Source organism: Echiichthys vipera (assembly GCF_963691815.1).
Source record: "Echiichthys vipera genome assembly, chromosome: 1".
In the NCBI taxonomy this organism is placed as follows: domain Eukaryota; kingdom Metazoa; phylum Chordata; class Actinopteri; order Perciformes; family Trachinidae; genus Echiichthys; species Echiichthys vipera.
Genome location: NC_139826.1, coordinates 35,399,434 through 35,420,519, shown reverse-complemented (window position 1 = coordinate 35,420,519; position 21,086 = coordinate 35,399,434). Strand labels below are relative to the sequence as shown.

The following is a 21,086-nucleotide window of genomic DNA, read 5'->3' as shown; positions in this document are numbered from 1 at the left end:
TGTACAAGATGACTCCTAACATTTCCAGGGCTCTAACCTATTTCTAATATACTTTTTTCCCTTGTAAGCAAATCCTATACTAATGATAACGCAAGAGTAATTTTGTTCTTTATTAGAAACAGTCGAATTATGATTTTGGAGAGCTCCTGTCAATTTAAAGATTGCAAACTTAATAGGGTAATAGTTATTAAATTCTATGTTGTATTTATGTGATATTACATTAATTCTTATTTAATTCTTCATGTGGGATGTTGCCAATTGCAGGAAGCTCTTTTACCTTTGTGTGTCACACTCATAGGTTGCACTGTGTGATGATGACACCAGGTTCTAAAAGTGCAGTGTGCATGCTTTCAGATTGAAGTTATGTAACCATTTTGTAATTGTTCCAGTATGGACACACACTAAAAACAGTTAGAAACAGTTGTTTAAGATATAAATGGGATACACAACATGTCGTGGTTTCTCCGATATCGGATATTTTTTGCCAAAAAATGTTGTTTTGTTATAGGAGTTACAATGTTTCTCTCACGCAACACCTTCTAGACGTTGTTGAAGAACCACTTCAGCACTGAGCCACACAGACACACAGACGCACGCACGCACGCACGCACGCACGCACACACACCTTCTGCATAGCTGCACACAGAACATCGTTTCCTTTGTGGGAGGGCACTTGAACTGAGCCCAGGAACTTCAGTCGGTATCTGTCCATCCATTCACTGCTCTTCACTGCACAGGACAGACATGGAATAAGAGAAGAGGAAACACTGATCAAATACAACAAACAATACCAAAAACATTGCCACGCCACAGAACACAGAAGAGTGGCACAATTCATTTGGGGGGGGAAAAAATATAAAATGACAAACTATGTTAATTGTTTAAGCATTAACAATCACCAATGTTTTCTTTGGATCTCTTACAATGGGCTTTCTTACAGCATTCAACTGAAGACCGACCTACTATCCAGGTTAACATCTATTCCACAAGTTATACAAAAATATATGTTTTTTTTTTTTTAAAGAAAATCCCAAAAACCAAGTTTTCTGTCTGAATGTACTTGAGAAACTAATTTTAACACATCATTATTTTAAGGAATATATATATATATATATATATATATATATATATATATATATATATATATATATATGGTATTTTGTTTTACCATTCAACAGCTCCAACTTGAATTCTCACAAAAACAATTGTCTTATCTTTGTTGAAATCAGGGGTCAAAACTGTACTTTCCAGTGCAGAAGCAGATTCTCATTTATGCCAGAAAATGGCCTGAAAACCCCATGTATCATATTTCAGCTTTTTAGGAAATAATGTATATTGTTTGGCCAATGCTGGAGGACCAATTGATTGCTTAAATGGAGCGGGACTTTAGCTTTCCATAGGGCTGTTAAGTCTGACGTAACACCCCTTCAAAATACCTTACCCATTTATAATAAAATAGAATGACTTTGATGTTCCCAGACTGGGAAATTATTTTGTTACAGCAGTAGTGGGTCAGCAAATAAAAACTTGGTACATAAATAAAAATAAAATAAAATACATAAATAGAATCCAATATATACATAGTGTATATATACAGTGCATAGTGTGCTATTAACAATAAACAATAATATATACAATAAAATATGCAAAATATACTATAACAATAATAATATATACAAAACAAAAAAAAACAGTAGAGAGAGCAGAGTTCTCTGTCAGGCAGAGGTGAGAGAGTATATACAGTGATGGATTGTGGAAAGAAAGATTTCCTCTATCTGTTGCTACGATAGCGAAGCTGAAGCAGGAGCAAGGTGCTCCGTTGTCTGACCAAAGGCTCCATAAAAAAAAACAGACAACAATGGCCGAACCTATGAGCACTTAGGATTACTTCTTTTTTCAATGAGACACCTTTCCATCGATAGGAAAGCGATAAAGTGACAATTGCGTTGTTTCTTTTACTCAGATCCGGTGGCCTTGTTCAATGTTCTTGTGCACATTTCCTGTCAATATTTCAAGGCGCTTCAGCATCTTTACGAAAATATTCACGTTAGCAGTACCTTTGTAGCCTTCTGTGTCCTTGGCCACCTCTATAGCGTAATAAGCTGGGAAGATCCCACGGGCACCGGTTCGCATGTTGTAACCCTCGTACCAGTAATCCTCTGACTGAACCTCCACCAACAATGGGTCATCCACCTCCAGCTCCAACTCATCGTCGTGACGAGGGACAAACCTGTCGAGGCAGAGTAGTTATGCAGAGTATCTGAAGGACCTAACACAGCTGAGTGACCACCTTACACAGGTTGTGTGCCTGCCCGATCCTTTGGTTTATTTTTAAAGGAACACTTGGAAAACCTGTTTTGAGAATTAAACATTCGCCCCCTGTAAACATGAAGAGTGTGTAGCTTCCCTCTTCACAGCAGACACAACTGTAGTTAGCTTTGACTCACAAAGTTACAATAGATTCCAATAGCAAACTTGTTTCACGGCAAAATAAAGTATCACCATGGTCCACACATGCATACACAAGTCACTTCTCAAAGGCTCTTTCTTCTTTCGGTCCATCTGCACATTGAGGATGTTCCAAATGCTTATATTTTCACCATGGCGAGGAACTTAGCTTATTGTTAGAACAGTTAGCTGAAACTACACAGGTTACTTACCTATGTACTCACATAGTGAGTCTGGTCTTTACCTAGTTTGTAAAGTGTCCTGAGATAACTTTTGTTATGTTTTGGCACTATAAATAAAATTGAATTGAATTGAATTGAAACTTACTAGTAAGAAACAATAAATTAAATTTGTAAATCTAAGCTGACAACATCCCCTTCAAACCTATATGTTTATACTTAGTACATGGATTTAATGCCCAACATATAGATTTTCAGTAGGTTTTTTCGAGAGAAAAGAAACCTTGTTTTCAGGTCGACTGAAATGGACCCCTGAGTTCATCTAACAAGGTCTGCAGTGGTTTTAGGCAAAGGCCCACAGAAATGCAACTATTTCAGCTTAAGTTGAAATGTAAATGAATGCTATAACCCAGCTAACTAGCCTGACGTTGGCTAGTCAGAGTGATGCTAACAGCTATAAAGGCACTACAAAAATATAGAACATTATACACATACGAACGAGAAGGCGATTAAATCAAAGAGACACTGCAACTGTAACAAGCCCCCCTGCTTTCAGCTATGCATAGATAATGTCCTGCACCGTCATCTGATCTGTCAGTCCTCAGAGATGCTGCTGTTCACATGACTGCATGCATTGCTGTTGTTCGTGTCCCCCTCCCTCATGCATTTATCAGCCTGAAGTCCTCCACGGCAGACGTAATTCCACTCTGCCAACTGGAGTTTGAGTGTTAGAGGGGAAACATGAAGAAATGGAGCGTTTTCTGCTCCAACAACAACATGTAAAAAAGAAAAAAGACTGATAGGATGAGCAAGTTTAACCCTCCCTGTATATTTTAAGAATGGGAGGTTTCGACAATGTTCGTCAGACATGTAAACGGTTAGACCCACTGAGCTCTATTATTGCCAAAACTTGCAGTTCTATTGATGATGTATCCCTAATGACACATTGAAATAAAACTGTTCTGACACATTTCCCCGCTAAATGTAATTGAAGCTGAGCCACTTTATCTACAAGTTTGGTTAAAAACCACTGCTGTGTGCAACTAACCTGATATCAGTCTCTCATGTTCTAACCAACTTGTAACCTGCAACAATCATATCTGTGTGTACAAGAATATAGGAAGGCTTATAGTGATTTTGAGTTGAATGACAACGACAAAAGTGGTTGCTTTTGTTGTGTTTGGCGTAAATGCTGCTTTGGTAGTAGGTGGTATTTTAAGGCCAAATGTAATGGTGTGTCAGTGCGGTCAATAGTGCGAGAAATATGAGCATTCAGACAAACCTTTTTGATTCCAGAGACGTTATCTGAACTACTCTTTTAAAAATTCATTACAGAACACAAACGCTGAACATTATGAGGGACATTTCAGACGCACTGACCCTCGTTCTCTCCTCTGAATGAAGTAGAAAATATGGTTGACCTTGGTATTTGTGTACAATCTGACTGGATAGAAATTACAAAGTGTGCAATCTTTGTAATGACAACCGGGAGATGAGTATCACAGCATTATTTAAAACATTCTTCTGAACATATTTTTGTTATTACAGGTGGCTAAGCCAGAAGTTATATGTGAACAGAGAGGTGAGGTCCCTCCCCTTTACGGTGGACCACCACGGGACCCTATTCTGGGAAAAAATATCTACAAACGCTAAAGCTATTTAGGTTTTCAGTCCTGGTACAACATTGAGTATGGATATGGAGGGATGTTGATGGTGATGTTAGCGATGGTGATGATGATGATGATGATGATGATGCAGCTCTTCCTCACCTGTAGACAGCTCTGTGAGTCTGATCCTTCTCCTCTCCATTTATGACACAAGTGTATAAACCAAATGACTCCGCACCTTGAAAACCAGAACAGAAAAGAGTTCAGGGGGGTAAATGACATATGGCAACAATAAAAGCAGTTCAGAGCGCCAACCTTTGTATCGAGCAGGCAAAAAAGATTAATGTCATCCACTTAAAACTGCAACTAAAGTCCATCATATATGAACAGAAAACACAATTAGGGCACATTATGTTTACTATAAAGCACAAGTGCATTCTTTAGGATCTATAAATCAAACTTTAATTAGGCGTGAAACAGATGAGCAGTGTGTATTTCTACCTACATTCCCCTGAGACATCCGTTACCCTCCTGTACTGCTCAGATATACTGCGCTGGAGTTTCTAATGAGTCTGTGAAACACATGGACAGCATCCAAGAGGACAGTGAGGTCTATTAGAGGAAATGACCGCGCATACATTAATCTCTGTCCGTCTCTTTCATATGATCTGTCCCTCTTGCCCATTACGGCTGGCTGCTTTACGCACACATGCACACCCTGATGTGGGTCAATGTATATCCCAAGGGGAGAGTCTGTCTAATGAAGGTGAATCCAACAATCCTCCATCTGAGACAGGGCACTCCTCATACTCCTTCCCAGCTAGTGTCAGGGGAAAGTGGCAGATCTTAGAAGAAAACTGACATAAGCGCTTGGTTTGAGGACATAAACCGCTCCTCATTTCTGTCCGAGGCTTGCTGCTCAAGGCTACATTAGCCACTGCTAGCATGCACGCATAGATTATGATAGGAGCAAAAGAAATAGTGCTCTTTTAATAATACAACTTGCAGAGTCTTGTTCAAAAAGACTTGTGTATCAAACACTGGGGGCGACAAACACACTTGCAAGAATCATTGGGTCACACGAAGACATTCAATAACGTCCTCATTATGAGCAACATAGTGAGATTGAATACATATGGATTGTCTTAGCAATGCTGTTTATTTTTGTTTAAAAGAATCTGTACAGTATGTATTAACTGTGTCTCATCATTTTGCTGTTGGTTTGTTGATAATTATCCTTATTTACATCACCTGTTTAAGGAAGTGTTATGTTGTCCTTATATGTGGAGACTGGCCCTATTAGATAATAGTTATCCTAAAGAAGATAAAATGATTGTTGATTGTTGACAGCCTTTAATTTCTCAGGTCTCTGCTGATGGTGGTGGTGCCTGCTGCCGTTGTTCTGCATGACGCTTCCTGCTGCTATTATAATCTATCACCTTAGCTGTGCTTGTTTCTACTATTCTGCTGTATTAACTGCCATATCATATAAGTCATATTCACATTCCTATAGATATTATTATAGTTACTGGAAGTGTGTCTGTCTCTGTCTTTGTCTGTCTCTGTCCATCTGTCCGTCTTTTCTCTCTTTCTCTCTCCTTTTCTCCCTACCCAACCGGTGCAGACAGATGTCCGTCCTCCACAGAGCTGGGTCTGTCTGACATTCCTGTCTGTTATAGGGAAGGTTTTCCACGCCACCGTACTCTACGGGGGAATTGTTGGGTCTATGTAAATCCTAAATAAGTCATAGAGTGTGGTCTTTACCTACTCTGTAAAGTGTCCTGAGATAACTTTTGTTATGATTTGGCACTATGAATAAAATTGAATTGAATTAATTTAATTATTAAAGAAAACAAACCTTCCCATCTCAATTCTTCATGTTTCAGTTTGACACTATAAAGCAATGATATTGATTTCCTGAGCAAAAAAGGCCACAGCTTTTCTTGTTGGAAAAGCTGCTGCTAGCTTGATTTTATTCCGCAACATTATTTTGTCACCATCCACGGTGGTGACAAAATATGTTTCAGCTGAACACAAATGAAGAAAATGTATACATTTATAAAGCCACCCACTGCCTGTGTCAATGCTTCTATTTTTTCAGTCTATCAACACACCCTCTCCAGAATTGCCATTGTCTTTATGTCTAAAATGAGACTCATCTAACATTATTTCAAATGTGTGACTGCTCTGGACATCAGAGGGGAAGAGAGGCAGTTCCATTAAACTGCAAGCTGCTTTTGGCTCAGCAGGCCATCTAAATGCCCAGCTGGGTTCCCGCCCTGAACATGTTGCTGTCAGAATGCTGATAACGATATCACCAAAGCAGCAAAAAAACTGCAGCTTTCATTTACAACACTAAGAAGCTGTGCTGGGCACTGTGTGGCCTAAATTAGTATAGCTTTCATGCAAATCACATGTTTATCTTCAAGCCGCCGGTATGATAAAAAATAGAAAATAAATCAAATACTATTTCTTAAGCAGTTTCAGATGCGATTCTCCAAGATCAAGTTAAATTAAACTCAGCGCAGACAGACCGTCACAATAAACAGAGTTGCATGTCATGTGGATGATGATCTGTGCTGAGCAAGAATGTTCCAGCTCCTGAATATCTCTGTGGCTTTGCTTCATCAGCCACATCGCTTTAAGCCTTTCCCACCACGCTGCCAATTCGACCAGACAGCATTTACTGCTGTGTTACTCTATGTTTAAAGAGACACGTGTAGAATAACAGCCTGCTGTACCTGCTTCCTGGTTGTTTCACACATAATTCTGGGGGGAATTGGAAAATCACAAGAGACAAAGAGGAGGGTGGACTGCGAAACCCTTCCCATTCTCATCACTAACACACTGATTATTTTCTAGACCCTGTGCACAAACTTGGACAATTTAAATGTACAACCATCTAATTATATTTATATATAATTCATATTTATGAAGAAAAAGTTGGCAAAAATAAATGTTCAGCAAAATCATATTTTTTTAATAATTTAATCACAATTTAAATCTCAGCTCGACTGGGCAATATGTTTGACTGAATGTCATGGTTTTAATGTTAATATTTTCACCCCGCCAACACATGCCACATGTGATTAGTATAATTTACAAGATGACCTATAGAATACGTGATAATATTGAGATATTATTGAAAAAAAGTAATTGTTATCATGGCAGGGACTTACTGGAGGAGCGAGAGCGTCCATTCATGAAGACGTTGAGGAACTTCTTGGAAAAGTGCAGGTCGACCTCCGGGGTGGAGTCTTCAGACAGACAAGCTGTAGCCTCCCTCCTCACTCCCCCTATCTGGATGCCGTCCTCATCGTCCTCATCTTCCTCCTCGTACTCTTCCCCGATGGCCGACTCGTAGGGAGAAGAGACGCAGTTGTCATAGACGGTGGCCGAGTCACTGTCGTCACTGTAGCCTTGGTAACACTGCCGGAGACTGACCAGCTCTAGTTGAGCGTGCTCATCCACCACCAGTGTGTATTTGACCGAGTCATACGAAAGGCCGCTGGCCTCTGAAGTCATGGAAGTCCTTACTGGAACTTTGCTTCCACTGCCATCCCCCTTTCCTCCACCCTTTCTCATCCTTCCGTCCATTATTATCCTATCCACGTCCTCATCCTCCCCACAGTAGCTTTCATCTGTGGCATCCACGTACTCCACCGATGACCCGGGTCTCAGCATGACCCCGGCCCCCGTTCTTGCTCCCTTCAGGCTGAGGTCGAGCGTGAGTGAGGAGCGAGCTGAGAGAGCCACGCTGGGTGGTGTGATGAGGGCCTCCACACAGGAAGCATATGAAGGTGGGGGGACATATACCTCGTCCTCCTCGTAGATGGAGGGATTTGTCCGGTCTGGGAGTGGCTGGTAAGGAGGTGGGCCCTCTGTGTCAGAGCTGATGGACATACGGCCTTGCTCAGTCTGCTGTGAGAGGAAAGGTCGGTCCTGCACGTTGGGGGGGTCTAGGGGATCGGCGGAACGCTGCACAGGTGTGAGATAGATCTCCTCTGTGGGCTCTAGGTGTACGTCCGTCTGGTAGCGGATCCTATCCCGGTGGTTCCCGCCTCCATCCGCCTTCCCCGCCGGGTATAGAGGAGCTGGTGTGTAGTTCTGCGGTGGGGGTGGCGCAGGCGGCTTCTCCTGAGGCTTGGAGCGAGCCGCAGCCGTCGATGAGCCGTGCGAGTGTCCAGAGTTGTGGCTGTGTCTGCAAGGGGCGTCAGTGGAAGTCCCGCGGTCTTTGGTCTGTGCTCCCCCGCCCTGTACTTTGTCCTCGTCGCTCAGACAGCTGTGCTCCCGTGGAGGGGTGAGCTCACCTGGAGGAAGAGCAGATGCAAATAACAACATGTGCAAACACAGATGCAGACACACAAGCATGCACAAAGGCCAGACACACGCACAGAGTGAAAACACATGATACAGAAAGGCAGACATGACCGACAAACAAATACACAACAAACGGACATGGAGACAGACATGGTAACAAATGCACAGATGTACGGGACAAACAGGAAGAGAGAACAGCAGAAAAGGTTAGGTAACAGATGTCAGGATTACACAGCTAAATCCCCATTATTCATCAAATTCATAGTGCAGCCAGGAGGAGGAGATGGTGATGTTATGTCATAATCCATCACCAGGATTCAAGGCATTATATTTCACTGTGGATGATTCGGCACTGACATATGACGCTACAGGAGAGCCAATGACAGGTGAGATCTGTGTTTAAACAAACTTCAGCATTTACAGGGCAGGGAAGCCAATTCAGGACAATATTGAGACATGTCAGTCTTCAAAGTCTCCATGAAAGGAGTTAAGGTTTGCTACTTAGCAATGTATCATAACAGGCACTATGTGATGCAATCGACAACCAACCCTCTTATCATAAAAAAGAGAAAATATAAATCTGTTGAAAGGCTGAATAGACTTCAGATTTAGTAGATTTGTTTCTCAAATGGCTTAGGGTTAAAACATTCAACCTTCTCTAAATGAGGGTTTGGCGCTTGTGAGGCCATGTGATGTCAGTGATGTCATTTGCTAGTTTGCATAAGAATGGCACCAGTTGTGTCCAAGTCTGCAGGGTTTTATCGCAGTACATCTAAGAATAAAATCAAAAGTATGCACTTCAAGCACCTTTAAATGAGGCTTTAAATATATTTCAGTTTGGACAATATAAGTCATCTGTGATGTGTGGCTTAATGTCATTTCCAAGGTCAATAATCAGCTTTTTTCACCCTTACTTCCATTGTTACATGTCACTGAAATGTCATTATGAGCAACATTGTGAGGTTGAATACATATGGATTGTCTTAACGATGCTGTTTATGTTTGTTTAAAAGAATCTTTACATTATGCATTAACTTTGTCTCATCATTTTGCTGTAGGTTTGTTAATAATTAGCCTTAACCACCTGTTTAAGGAAGTGTTATGTTGTCCTTATATATGAAGACTGGCCCTATTAGATAATAGTTATCCTAAACACGATAAAATTATTACATATATAATTATTACACATAATATAGATAATTTTGTGCTGCATTGTTGACATCCTTTATCATTTAATTATTAAAGGAAACCAACCTTCCCATCTCAATTCTTCATGTTTCAGTTTGACACTATAACGCAATGAGATAGATTTCCTGAGCAAAAAAGGCCAAAGCTTTTCTTGTTGAAAAGCTGCAACTAGCTTGATTTTATTCAGCAACATGGCTGCGGCCATCACACCATATTGTACCGGCTGTAATCATGAGTGACAAAGAGCAGACAAGACTTTTATCAGTCCCCTCGTTGTGATTCTGAGTCTGCGGTATCAAATGAAAAATGGCTGCAGCACTACCATCACTGGCTACATCTACATAAAATACAAAACCCTGCAGTGTCAAAAATGAGCTGCACACTGTTCATTTATTTTGTGTTGTTGTTCTAACAGCAAGACAAACATTAGATAAACAGATAAATGTGACTTCTTTTCAATGTATTTGCTGTGAATACAATGCTAGCACTGAGGTCACTATCTCAAAATAATGTGTGAACTGCCACCATGGATTGAATGAAGCACAAAGGCGAGTGGATTTACCCTGATTTTTGAAAGTCTTTCTCTTAGTGTGTTTTAATATTACTGAGTACCGTATCACTTGTTCCTACAGTGGTGAGTGAGCGGCTGGCAGTGACTTTGGTTTGTTTTTCGCCTCACATGGTGCTCTGAAAAGAGATGCGGCGATGAGCAATGACAGCTCCCAGCTAGCTAAGCCCCGAGCTGGCTAACATACATCCAGTGGCTATGTAGCATTGACTCAGTTAGCTAGAGTTTGCTCAGCAGAGCTAATCCAAGCCTTAACACGGCCCCCTGAGGATCTCTCTCTCTCTCACACACACACACACACACACACACACACACACACACACACACACACACACACACACACACACACACACACACACACACACACACACACACACACACACACACACACACACACACACACACACACACACACACACACACACACACACACACACACACACACACACACACACACACACACACACACACACACACACACACACACACACACACACACACACACACACACGTTCAGCTGCTGTGTTAGTAACCTTAAGCTGAACAACATCAGACAGAATTCTCGTCTGCCCTTCCCAGTTATCATCAACAAATCCAACACATTTAGACAGTTACACTCAAATATGAAGTTGATGGTTTGAGATCTGGTGGGAAAGCAAAGCTCACCTGTTTTGAGAGGCGAGGACGATCCTGAAACCTTCTCTTGCCAGCTGTATTTCTTCCCAAATGAGTTGTTGTTTAATGTGTCCTGTGGAAACGCAGGACAAGAGGAAGAGAAAAGGGAGGAAGTGAGGAAGAAGAAAAATAGATGGAGAGCATAGAGAGAAAAAGAGGGGAAGAGGAAGAGAGAGAGAGAGGCTTGGTTACTAAGTTTTGGATACAGACACTCAATGTTCACAACTTATTCTCTCTCTCTGTCTGTCTCTCTCTCTCTCTCTACACACACACACACAAACCTTTTATTGTGTGTTGAATGAGCAGGGATTCTTTTGTCTGTGCTCCGTGATGTGCATTTAAAGGGAACCAGACCTTTTACCAAAGCTACTGGGAACACGCACGCATGCACGCACGCACGCACGCAAGACGCACGCACACACGCACACAGTGGGAGTTTCTTTGGGCTGTTTTGGGGCAGTTAATAGATGGTATAGATCTAGAAACTGTGATTTTTCTCAAATGTCTTTTCCTTCGTTCCTCCTTATTTTCTTTTTAACATGTTTCATCTTCCTTATCCTTATCTCTTTCCAGAGAAAGATGATTGCTGATAAGTATAATTGAAGAAAAGAGTGAATCATAATAATGTTATTTATTATTAAAGAAACTCTTGTCTTTACTTAGCCTCACTGTTTAAACCAGCCCCCCAAGGAAGTGCACCAGGCTTGGAGTCCATCATGTGATGCCACGTCATGTTGAAAGAGAATTATGCGTCACAAGCTCGCAAAATGACATTTCACCATCAGAATTTGATCCAGTCAGTCTGATGGCATTTTGAAAGTCTAGCAATGTCACACAATTAAATCATTTTATCCCCATGCAAGTTAGCGGAGTGCAAAACTGGAAGTAGCCCGTAAAAAAGTAACACTTTCGAGCAAGCTAAATACAGAAAAGTCTTGGTAGGCAGGTATAGTTTGAAATGGTTTAATACTATTGACGATATGATATACGAGTTTTAGCAATACCAAAGTAATATTTTTCCAGTACAGACTTAGAACCAAGACCTAGACTTCCTTTTATTGATCCCTTTAGGATGACTCCTGCAAGGAAATTGAATTTCCAGCAGCTTACGAAAATACAAGGGAGGTATAAAAAAAAAAAACACAGTATAGGATAACTAATAATACAGTCACCTTTCTTAATTGTGTGTCTTTCTTTAAAACGTCTTTTTAATTTAAATCAATATGCTTATAATAATGCATCAAAAGAAGGTGTGAAAACAATGTCAAGATGCGAAAGAGGCCGTTCATAGTGATGCAACCACCATATCTGCAACTCAACTCAGCTTTACTGAGCTCTATAGTGGGTTTCAGTTCGTCGTGTTACTGCCCAGCACACAACTCCACTGTTTAGGTTCACTTTGACTGTTCTCAAGGTGCAGAGGGCGGTGCAAAAGCTCTAAAAACCCACTGACTGTAGGCTAGCTGCCCAGAACCAAACAGCAGCTATACACAGTGGAGATGGTAGAGACAAATTGGTGAAAATAGTGAAGCATGGAGATAATTTCGTTTTTTTTTCTAAAAGAGAGTGACTATTTGGACTTGCATTCCTCAGACACAAACATGACTCCAAATGAATGCCAATGTCAGCCAAATAAACTCAAAGTATAATCAATGTCAAATTTGTGGTTCACAAATTCTTTCAAAAATCTGTTAAAGATTAAAAATACACTGTTCGAGTTGTTGACAAAGACAGATTTCAGTCAGTACCAGAAGAGTATTGAGGTTTGATATCCAACTCTAGATAAGAAAAGGAGAGACAGAAAGATGGTAGAGGGGGATTTTAATAGATGGAAGGAGAACTGGAAACTCCTGTGACGACAATGTGTCACCAAAAATAACATCATTCTCCTCAGTGCACCCACCACCACCACCACGCATGACTCACTTCCCATTGCCTTGTAGCGGGCGGAGACAGATGTTGCCATGGTAACGAGTGAATCAGCAGGTGGGAGCCAGCAGCATGTATCTGAATTTTTGTTTAAACAAAGTGATAGAGAGATCATTGCTCGGGCCTGTGACTCAGATATGGTGCGTGTGAATGCCTATAAGCGGATACGTGGAAGTGACTCTGATAACACTTTGCCTACGAGGCATCAATGCAACTTCTAAAGACCAGTTCAAAGCAAAGTTTCGAGAGAACACCGTTTGAAAACATTGAAAAAGGTTGGAAAAAGTCGCAATGGTGTGATTTTCTAACTTAAGATACGTCACCTGTTTCAACAGCCAATCAAGTCGTAGCAAAGTCTGCTATTCAAGTCGGTTACAAACTGACAGAGAGTCGAGTGAGCTAGAGACTAAATTAGAGAGGGAGCTTCATTATCGAGAACAAACATTTATTTCCGCAGTTTCCTCACTACTAGAAATGCAGCAAGTATCCGCGTTCACTGTCCTCGTACATATGCCAAGATGCTACAAACTACACTCACCGGCCACTTTATCAAGTGCAACCGTTCATCTCGTTAACGCAAATTTCTAATCAGCCAATCACATGGCAGCAACTCAGTGCATTTAGGCATGTAGACATGGTCAAGACGATCTGCTGCAGTTCAAAGCGAGCATCAGAACAGGGAAGAAAGGTGATTTAAGTGACTTTGAACGTGGCATGGTTGTTGGTGCCAGACGGGCTGGTCTGAGTATTTCAGAAACTGCTGATCTACTGGGATTTTCACGCACAACCATCTCTAGGGTTTACAGAGAATGGTCCCAAAAAGAGAAAATATCCAGTGAGTGGCAGTTCTGTGGGCACAAATGCATGTTGATGCCAGAGGTCAGAGGAGACAGGCCAGACTGGTTCGAGCTCATAGAAAGGCAACAGTAACTCAAATATCCACTGGTTCCAACAGAGGAATGCAGGAGAGCATCTGTGAACACACAACACCACCTACTTTCTAGCAGATAGGAAACACAAACAGAGGACCACACTGACACTTTATTAAGCACAAGGTATGACTAATAAAGTGGCCGGTGAGTGTATATCCAGCTACAAAAAGCCTGAGAAGTAAGAAATTAGAAAGGAAATACAACGAGTCACTGCATAGAAGATAATACAATGTATGTGTCACATTGGTGTATTCAGAACGCTGCAAACCTGCACATGAGAGTAGCTGCAAGTTTCAACTCATCTTTCCGAATTCAAGAGTTTAAGTTTGGCTAATCTGGGAGTTTGTTTATGTCTGATAATCTGACTGTGTTTGTTGCCTCGTCTTCTTTTTTAGAGATAACAAAGAAAAGTGTTATTGTTACCAATCGAAACGATGGCAAAAAAATCACACTGATGAACTGGGATTATGAAAAACAATGGATGGTTGCTTCTTTCTCCTCCCACCTTAGCCTCCACGCTTTCACCAAATTTGATTAAACTTCTGCAGTAATTAAAAGAAACTTTCTTCTTTTTATAGCTCTTCATTTCCCCAGTAAAAGGCTAGGTGCCCTGTTCTTATGATTAGCCGATAAAGCTTTAAAAACGAATAAAAAAAAAAAAAAGAAATATCAACTAAATGTAACTAATAACTGTGTGTCACCAATTTCTAGCTATTGTGTTTGCACATGCGCATTGCTGTATTTGGGCAAAACTCATTGTAGTTGGAGGTATACCGCCCAATCCGAAAACTCATGCACACACAAAAACGCACATGCACAGTTCTTTAACATAAGGAGTGTGCTGGAGCCATGTGTGAGATTAGAGTCGGACTTGGATTAAGGCAGAGGAATCCCTCCTGAGATGGTTGTTTGTTCCGTTTTTCTGTCTGAATCATTTTACTCAAGCAGCTTCAGATGAGACAATCCGAGACATTAAACCTGCTCGTTTCTGCTAAGAGGTCACTGTAGTGCACATATGTCCTCTTTTTTTTCAAGCATTCAGTGTTTTTGTTTAATACTGTGACTTGTCTTCGCCCTTATTTTTGTGGAACTGGGTAAAAACAAGATTAGTCGTACCTACTAGCCTAAAAAAGTGTTTAAGTGTCACATGATAGTTTAAGGCTTCTTAGGATTTTTCATCAATTAATTATCTGGCACACAACGGTGGCACGTAGACTGTTGGATCTAAAAATAATGCTTTTCCAAAAGCCCCCCCCCCCCCTCCTCTTACCCTGATCAGTTTGTCAGAGCAGCTTTTGCTTAACCACAGGACTCTGTCACTTGCTGCCAAATGATGCAGAGCTAATTGCATATTTTTGCATTTTTACAAATCCACTGACCTGGAAACAGTCACCCAGTGTGCCGTCTCTCTCTCAATTCTTTAAGTTCTCCGAGAAAAACTGCCTGCAGATCATAAGCACTCATCTATCTCCTCTCATCTGAGTTTTGTCTGTGCTGCCTGACTTAAGTTCTAACCGTCAGCTGGAGCTGGTAGAGCTGCTGTAGTGTTAACATACAAATAGGTGTGCTGGATAAACTTAATCCACCATAAAGCCCTTTGTCATTGTTTTAAACCTATTTAGGTGATGGGCTTTGCATATCCGGCTCTATGTGGGTGAGTTATTTGGTTCATTATGGCCATAAGGTCTTCCGAATCGGCAAAGAAGATTAAGCAGCTGTGAAAGTGTGGGATTGTAAGGGAAATTCACTTCCTTTGCTTATGTGAGAAAGCCACACGAGAAGAGTAAACAAAGACTGTGTCTACACCCACAGGAGCAAGAAAAAAACCTGATCTGTGTCATTCTGTCATCAGGTATGTGTTCTGTACAAAGTCCTTGTCAATAGCAGTTTTATCTCCTCATTTATCTTTTCTCGACTTGAAAAAGCGCCACTGTATGCCTCCATTATTGAGGTTGTCGAAAGGCATTCTGGTCCTCCAACATAACAGAAGGTGGAGTGGCTCGGCTTACATGGTTGAAGTACTTTTCATGATATAAAAAAGGAGGCTACAACTGACTCGGAAACCATCTTTGAAGTTGCTCTCTGATGTTATCAACTTAAGATTTGAGGGAACATTATTTTGTTGTACTGTAGCAGAACAAGGAAATGTGTTTTCTCCAGCAAACTCATCTCATCTCATCTCATCTCATCTTCATCCGCTTATCCGGGGTCGGGTCGCGGGGGCAGCAGCTGAAGCGCTGCCTGCCTTTCTAAATTAAGTATGTCTATAATAATGACCATAAATAATATAACATTTCATTAAAAGTGTAAGTTATGTTTGTTTTAGACAGAAAAGGTTAATATTCTGTCCACAGAAACTATAGGGTCTTAGTTAAAAAAAAAATCGTATTTATATTTGTTTCATATCTCGTCTCATCTCGTCTCATCTCATCTTCAGCCTCTTATCTGGAGTCGTCACGGGGGCAGCAGCTTTAGTAGGGGACCCCAAACTTCCCTTTCCCGGGCCACATTCACCAGCTCTAACTGGGGGATCCTGAGGCGTTCCCAGGCCAGTGTGGAGATCTAATCTCTCCACCTAGTCCTGGGTCTTCCCCGAGGCCTCCTCCCAGCTGGACGTGCCTGGAACACCTCCCTAGGGAGGCGCCCAGGGTTCATCCTTACCAGATGATCCTGAACCACCTCAACTGGCTCCTTTCAACGCAAAGGAGCATCGGCTCTACTCCGAGTTCCTCACGGATGGCTGAACAGTCGCTAATCAAGACTTTCCTCATTTTGTACATCTTCAACTTGTTATCGAGCTGACCCGATTCTTTATTATTAGACGGTAACAATTCCTCAATCAAATGCAACATGTCGATAACGATGTCACAGCAGTACAAAAGGCTTTTCTGACCTCAAAGTGGTTTGGTTAGATTAGGTTAAATTAAAGTTAGCAAACAGCTAGATCCTCACATCAAAACAGACAACGTCATTACAAACACCACAACATCATCTGCAAATATGGTTAAGCTACACCCGAAGCATTAAAGTCCAGTAATCAAAATGAGCCCGAGATCTGATGCTGATGGATGTTACGCTTATAAGATGTTGTCTGTTGCTTCATGTCTTCATAGTTCATGCAAAGGCCACTTTCAGGAAAGCGTTCAACCACTCAACACTGAAATATAGTTTTCTTTTGCAGTTTCTGAAGAGTGTGAACAATGTCCCAGGAGACAGGAAGATACTTCCCAGGAAGAAAAATGTTTCACAGCAATTATTTCCTTTATACTTTCCAGTTTTGACAGCACACACACACCAGCCTTTTTTTCGCCTCATGGAAGCTGAGCAAAGAACAAAGCGCAGAGAAATATTGAGCTGCTTGGTTGATCATGTTGACAGCCTGCACTGTGTGTGTGTGTGTGTGTGTGTGTGTGTGTGTGGGGGGGGGGTGTATGAGTCATAACTCACAACATATCACTGTATACATTGCATTACAGCTGCGATGAATAGTCGATGAATCCATTTGTTGTCAACTTTTAAATGAATCAGCAACTCTTTTGATAATCGATTCAAATTCTCAGATTTCTCTTTTCTCTATGGTTTTGCTTAAGTTCCCTATGACAGCAAACTGGATGTGGCGCGGACAAAACAAACCATGTGGAAATGTCACCTTGGGGATTTGGGAAACAATAATCGAATCATTCCCCTTTTTCTGATATTTCATAGGCCAAACAACTAATCAAATAATCAAGAAAATTACCGCCGGATAGATTGATAATGAAAAGAACCACTAGCTGCAGCCCTACATTGCGTAACAAGAATATCACCATGCATTTACATTTCTACAGAACCTCACAGGTGCATGTGATCTGCAACGGAAACCCACAGAGAATCATCATCAACTCTAAAGCTCTGCAGAGCTCTTTATCCTCTTTTAGCACATAGATTTGGTTTTACAGCACATTTACTGCGTGGTTAAGCTTCTCCCATTAATATCATTTTCAGCAGCAAGAGGCGCTTTGCCCCAAAAAGTTTATGATAAACCCACCCATCCTATGTCAAACAGCAGACGGATAAAGTTAGCGACTAGCTGGTGAGCATGTGGAGCATAATGCAGCTAAAGAGTCACATACTTCTGTTGTGTGCTAGTGGAGATTGAGGATTGGTCTTGCATTCACCAGGTGAGCACATGACTCCAAGTGAATGCTAATGTTGTTCTGTGTCTAATGCATGTAATTGTTTACTGACACATTACAGACAACAACTAATTAACGAAGGCTCATATTCTTTGAGATTGCATTGTTTTGTGTTAATTGAATAGGAACTTTCATCGAACTGTCATCCGATGCTGTCCTCCCAAGGAGTTGACACGGTTACATGGTACCAAGTGTGATATAACTGTTAATTTTTTTCTAAGGCCATAATTTCATGTATGTCAAATGTCATCTCAAATTATTTTCAGTTTAGACTTGAAATTGTGACACCGCTTTTTGCAATATATTGTAATGTAACCCCTGTATCATGGTAAGGTAAGGGTAGATATTTATTATTTATTCTGTTGTTTAATTTGAAGGACCTTGTAGTTAAACACACATGCATACACATCAGTAGTGTGTCCATTTAGTGAAGGAAAACATAGACCAGAGCTCTGGTATAAACAGGAGGTGGTCAGACACACATCCATGAACTGTCACACATAGACAGCCTCAATCAAACATACATACTCATGTTGGTATGTCTATACTTGTGAGGGCCCTTTTTAACACCATACATTCTGTAGCTCCTACCCTTAAGATAAACCTTACTCTATCCTTAAGCATACAAGTAACACTCAAACAGCCCTTTGAAGAAAACACATTTTCCCCCTAATATTGAAGTACAAGAGCACACATACACACAGTCACGAGCTCGAGCAGCATTCAAACACAAACAGAGACGGGCACCAAGGGGGAGAAAAAAAATCTCTGTCTTGACAATTGAGGCTATTGTTCATTCCAGTAAACACATCCTGTCAGAGAAGCGACTGTAGTGAATCCAATGGTGATGTCACGCAGGTTGTTCATTCATATTTACATTTTTAAATGTCATTTTTGCGTATGAGGAGGAACCCAGACAGGCAGACAGTTAAAAATTTTCTTCACTGACAGTCCACTCCTACTGCTTTTTAATCAATATTCAGTTATCTGCCACAAGTAACACACTTACTTGTGTTTTTGTGTGTGTGTGTGTGTGTGTGTGTGTGTGTGTGTGTGTGTGTGTGTGTGTGTGTGTGTGTGTGTGTGTGTAAGGTTAATTCAGTCTCTACCTGTGTGCGTGGCACAATCGGGAAGAGGTTAAGGGTCGTGGGTCTCTTGGGCCTGTAGGTATCCATGGTAACAGGTGCCGCAGGGTCCTTGGTGACTGGCTGGGGTGCGATGGCGGACGCCTTCAAGGAGTCTTTGTCACCGTGGTAACAGTCAGCACCGTCGATGAGTTCCAAATGCAGCATCTCTGCCTGGAGCTGGCCGACGGCACCCAGCTCTGCCCGCCCCGACATGCTATTGGTTCCTCGCCTCACATGGCCCTGCAGGGATTGGAGGAAACACACCGTCAGTCGAGGCAGAGGAAGAGAGAGAGAGGCAGACAGAGAGAGAGAGAGAGACAGAGAGAGAGAGCGAGAGAGAGAGCGAGCGTGTGTGGATGGGATGAGGAGATGGAGCTGGCCAATTAGAAGCTGCTCTGCTCTCTGCCTGTAACGCTCTCGCAGCCAACAGTGAGCTGAAGCAGAGAGTGAAAGTGACAGAGACTATTCCCAGCATCAGCTTCTCTACATAAAAACATTTACCTACAAAAATGAAGGGTGAATGCAAACGCCTGTCGCTCTGCTTATCATATTTCAGTTTCACAGGTTCTTCTTCTCATTTTAGTCCCGGCCTTTTGATGAAGACTGCTGTTGATTTGATTTTGTTTGAGTTCTCACCTAGCCCGATTGTGTTCATGTTAGCAATGAGCAATGTGTGTTATTTGAAACAATCAGTGACTGGCGTATGATGGCCCGTTGACGTCTTCTTTATATCATGCAGAAGCCGCGGTGGTGGCTTGTTGCATTGTATTCTCACCAACTTGTTCGCATGATATCGAAAACTTATGCACAACAATTCTATCTTACAAAATATGAAATTGTTTTTAACGCTGTGAAACGGTGACCGGTACGGGACTATGGCGGTGTTTTGGGACCCTTCCACCCCAACCCACCTCTCTACGTAGATTTTTACCACTCTTATACTATGTCACCTGATTTCTATGTCACCTGATGTCCTTCGTTGCTTCGGACCATTCTCTATATACATCCCTTATCTGGACGTACAGTAATAAATACTTTGATTACATACGAGTTACACTGCATCGCTTTTTGAAGTTATACATACAAACAGGGAATGAGGACAGCCTGTTTCTACAGTAAGAGCAGTTGTTTGTCATGATGATAGAAGAAATATTTAAATATTCTTTAGACTTGTTATTTATGCAAGTTCTCAAAAGAAAATCTGTAGAGCTTTGCAATTGTCTGGTTGCCAGCCTGGTCTTTCAGTCCACAACTTTGGTCCAGACTGAAAGACCTGAACAAATGACTTAATGGATAGACATGGATTTTTATAGAGAGACCCGTGGGGATCCCTGGTGGCATGTGTGGTTCTGTGGGAAACATCTTGACACCTGTAGGATGGATTACAATGAAATTTGAAACATATTCACAGTAACAGGAGGACCACTTCATTTTGACTCTGGGGGGGGGGGGGTCCTATGAGGTGTCCTCTACTATTACCAAACAAAGTTTTTACGGTCAGTGAAACATGTCTACGTCCATGAGATGGATTCATGGATTCGTTCCAAAACCATGAATCTTACTCTGGTGTTTCCATCACCTTTCCTCTAGTGCCACCATGGGGTGGGTTTTAAAAAAAAAGTAAATATCTAAACCACTATTAGATGGATTGCTGAGAAATTAAGTACACACATGGTCCCGAAGGGATGCATTGTATCAGCTTTAAACCCCTGACCTCTTATCCAGCACCACCATCAATGACAAAAGAACCACAACAGTGATGACATTATCCCTGCTTCACATCAACTTATTAGCATTGATGTATGCATTTGACTGAAAGCACAGCTGTGCCCGAGTACAGCCTTACAGAGCCACTTGCATGGCCTTGGACTCATAGTCTTATTCTGTTGATTTCTTCACTCTGACCCACAAAGATGAAGTTTCCATTCTCAATCCTGC

At 41.5% G+C, this 21,086-nt stretch overlaps 1 protein-coding gene across 1 annotated transcript in view; it reads right to left on the bottom strand.

Annotated features, from left to right (window-relative positions):
• mapk8ip1b (mitogen-activated protein kinase 8 interacting protein 1b) overlaps window positions 1-21,086 on the bottom strand; it is a gene marked incomplete at both ends in the record, with an annotated part of 50,787 nt that overhangs the window by 3,084 nt on the left and 26,617 nt on the right. The window contains 6 exons of the mRNA XM_083919094.1: window positions 626-729; window positions 2,058-2,230; window positions 4,397-4,472; window positions 7,414-8,544; window positions 10,977-11,058; window positions 19,131-19,388. Coding sequence (XP_083775220.1) covers window positions 626-729; window positions 2,058-2,230; window positions 4,397-4,472; window positions 7,414-8,544; window positions 10,977-11,058; window positions 19,131-19,388 — 1,824 coding nt within the window. The remainder of the gene's footprint in view (window positions 1-625; window positions 730-2,057; window positions 2,231-4,396; window positions 4,473-7,413; window positions 8,545-10,976; window positions 11,059-19,130; window positions 19,389-21,086) is intronic.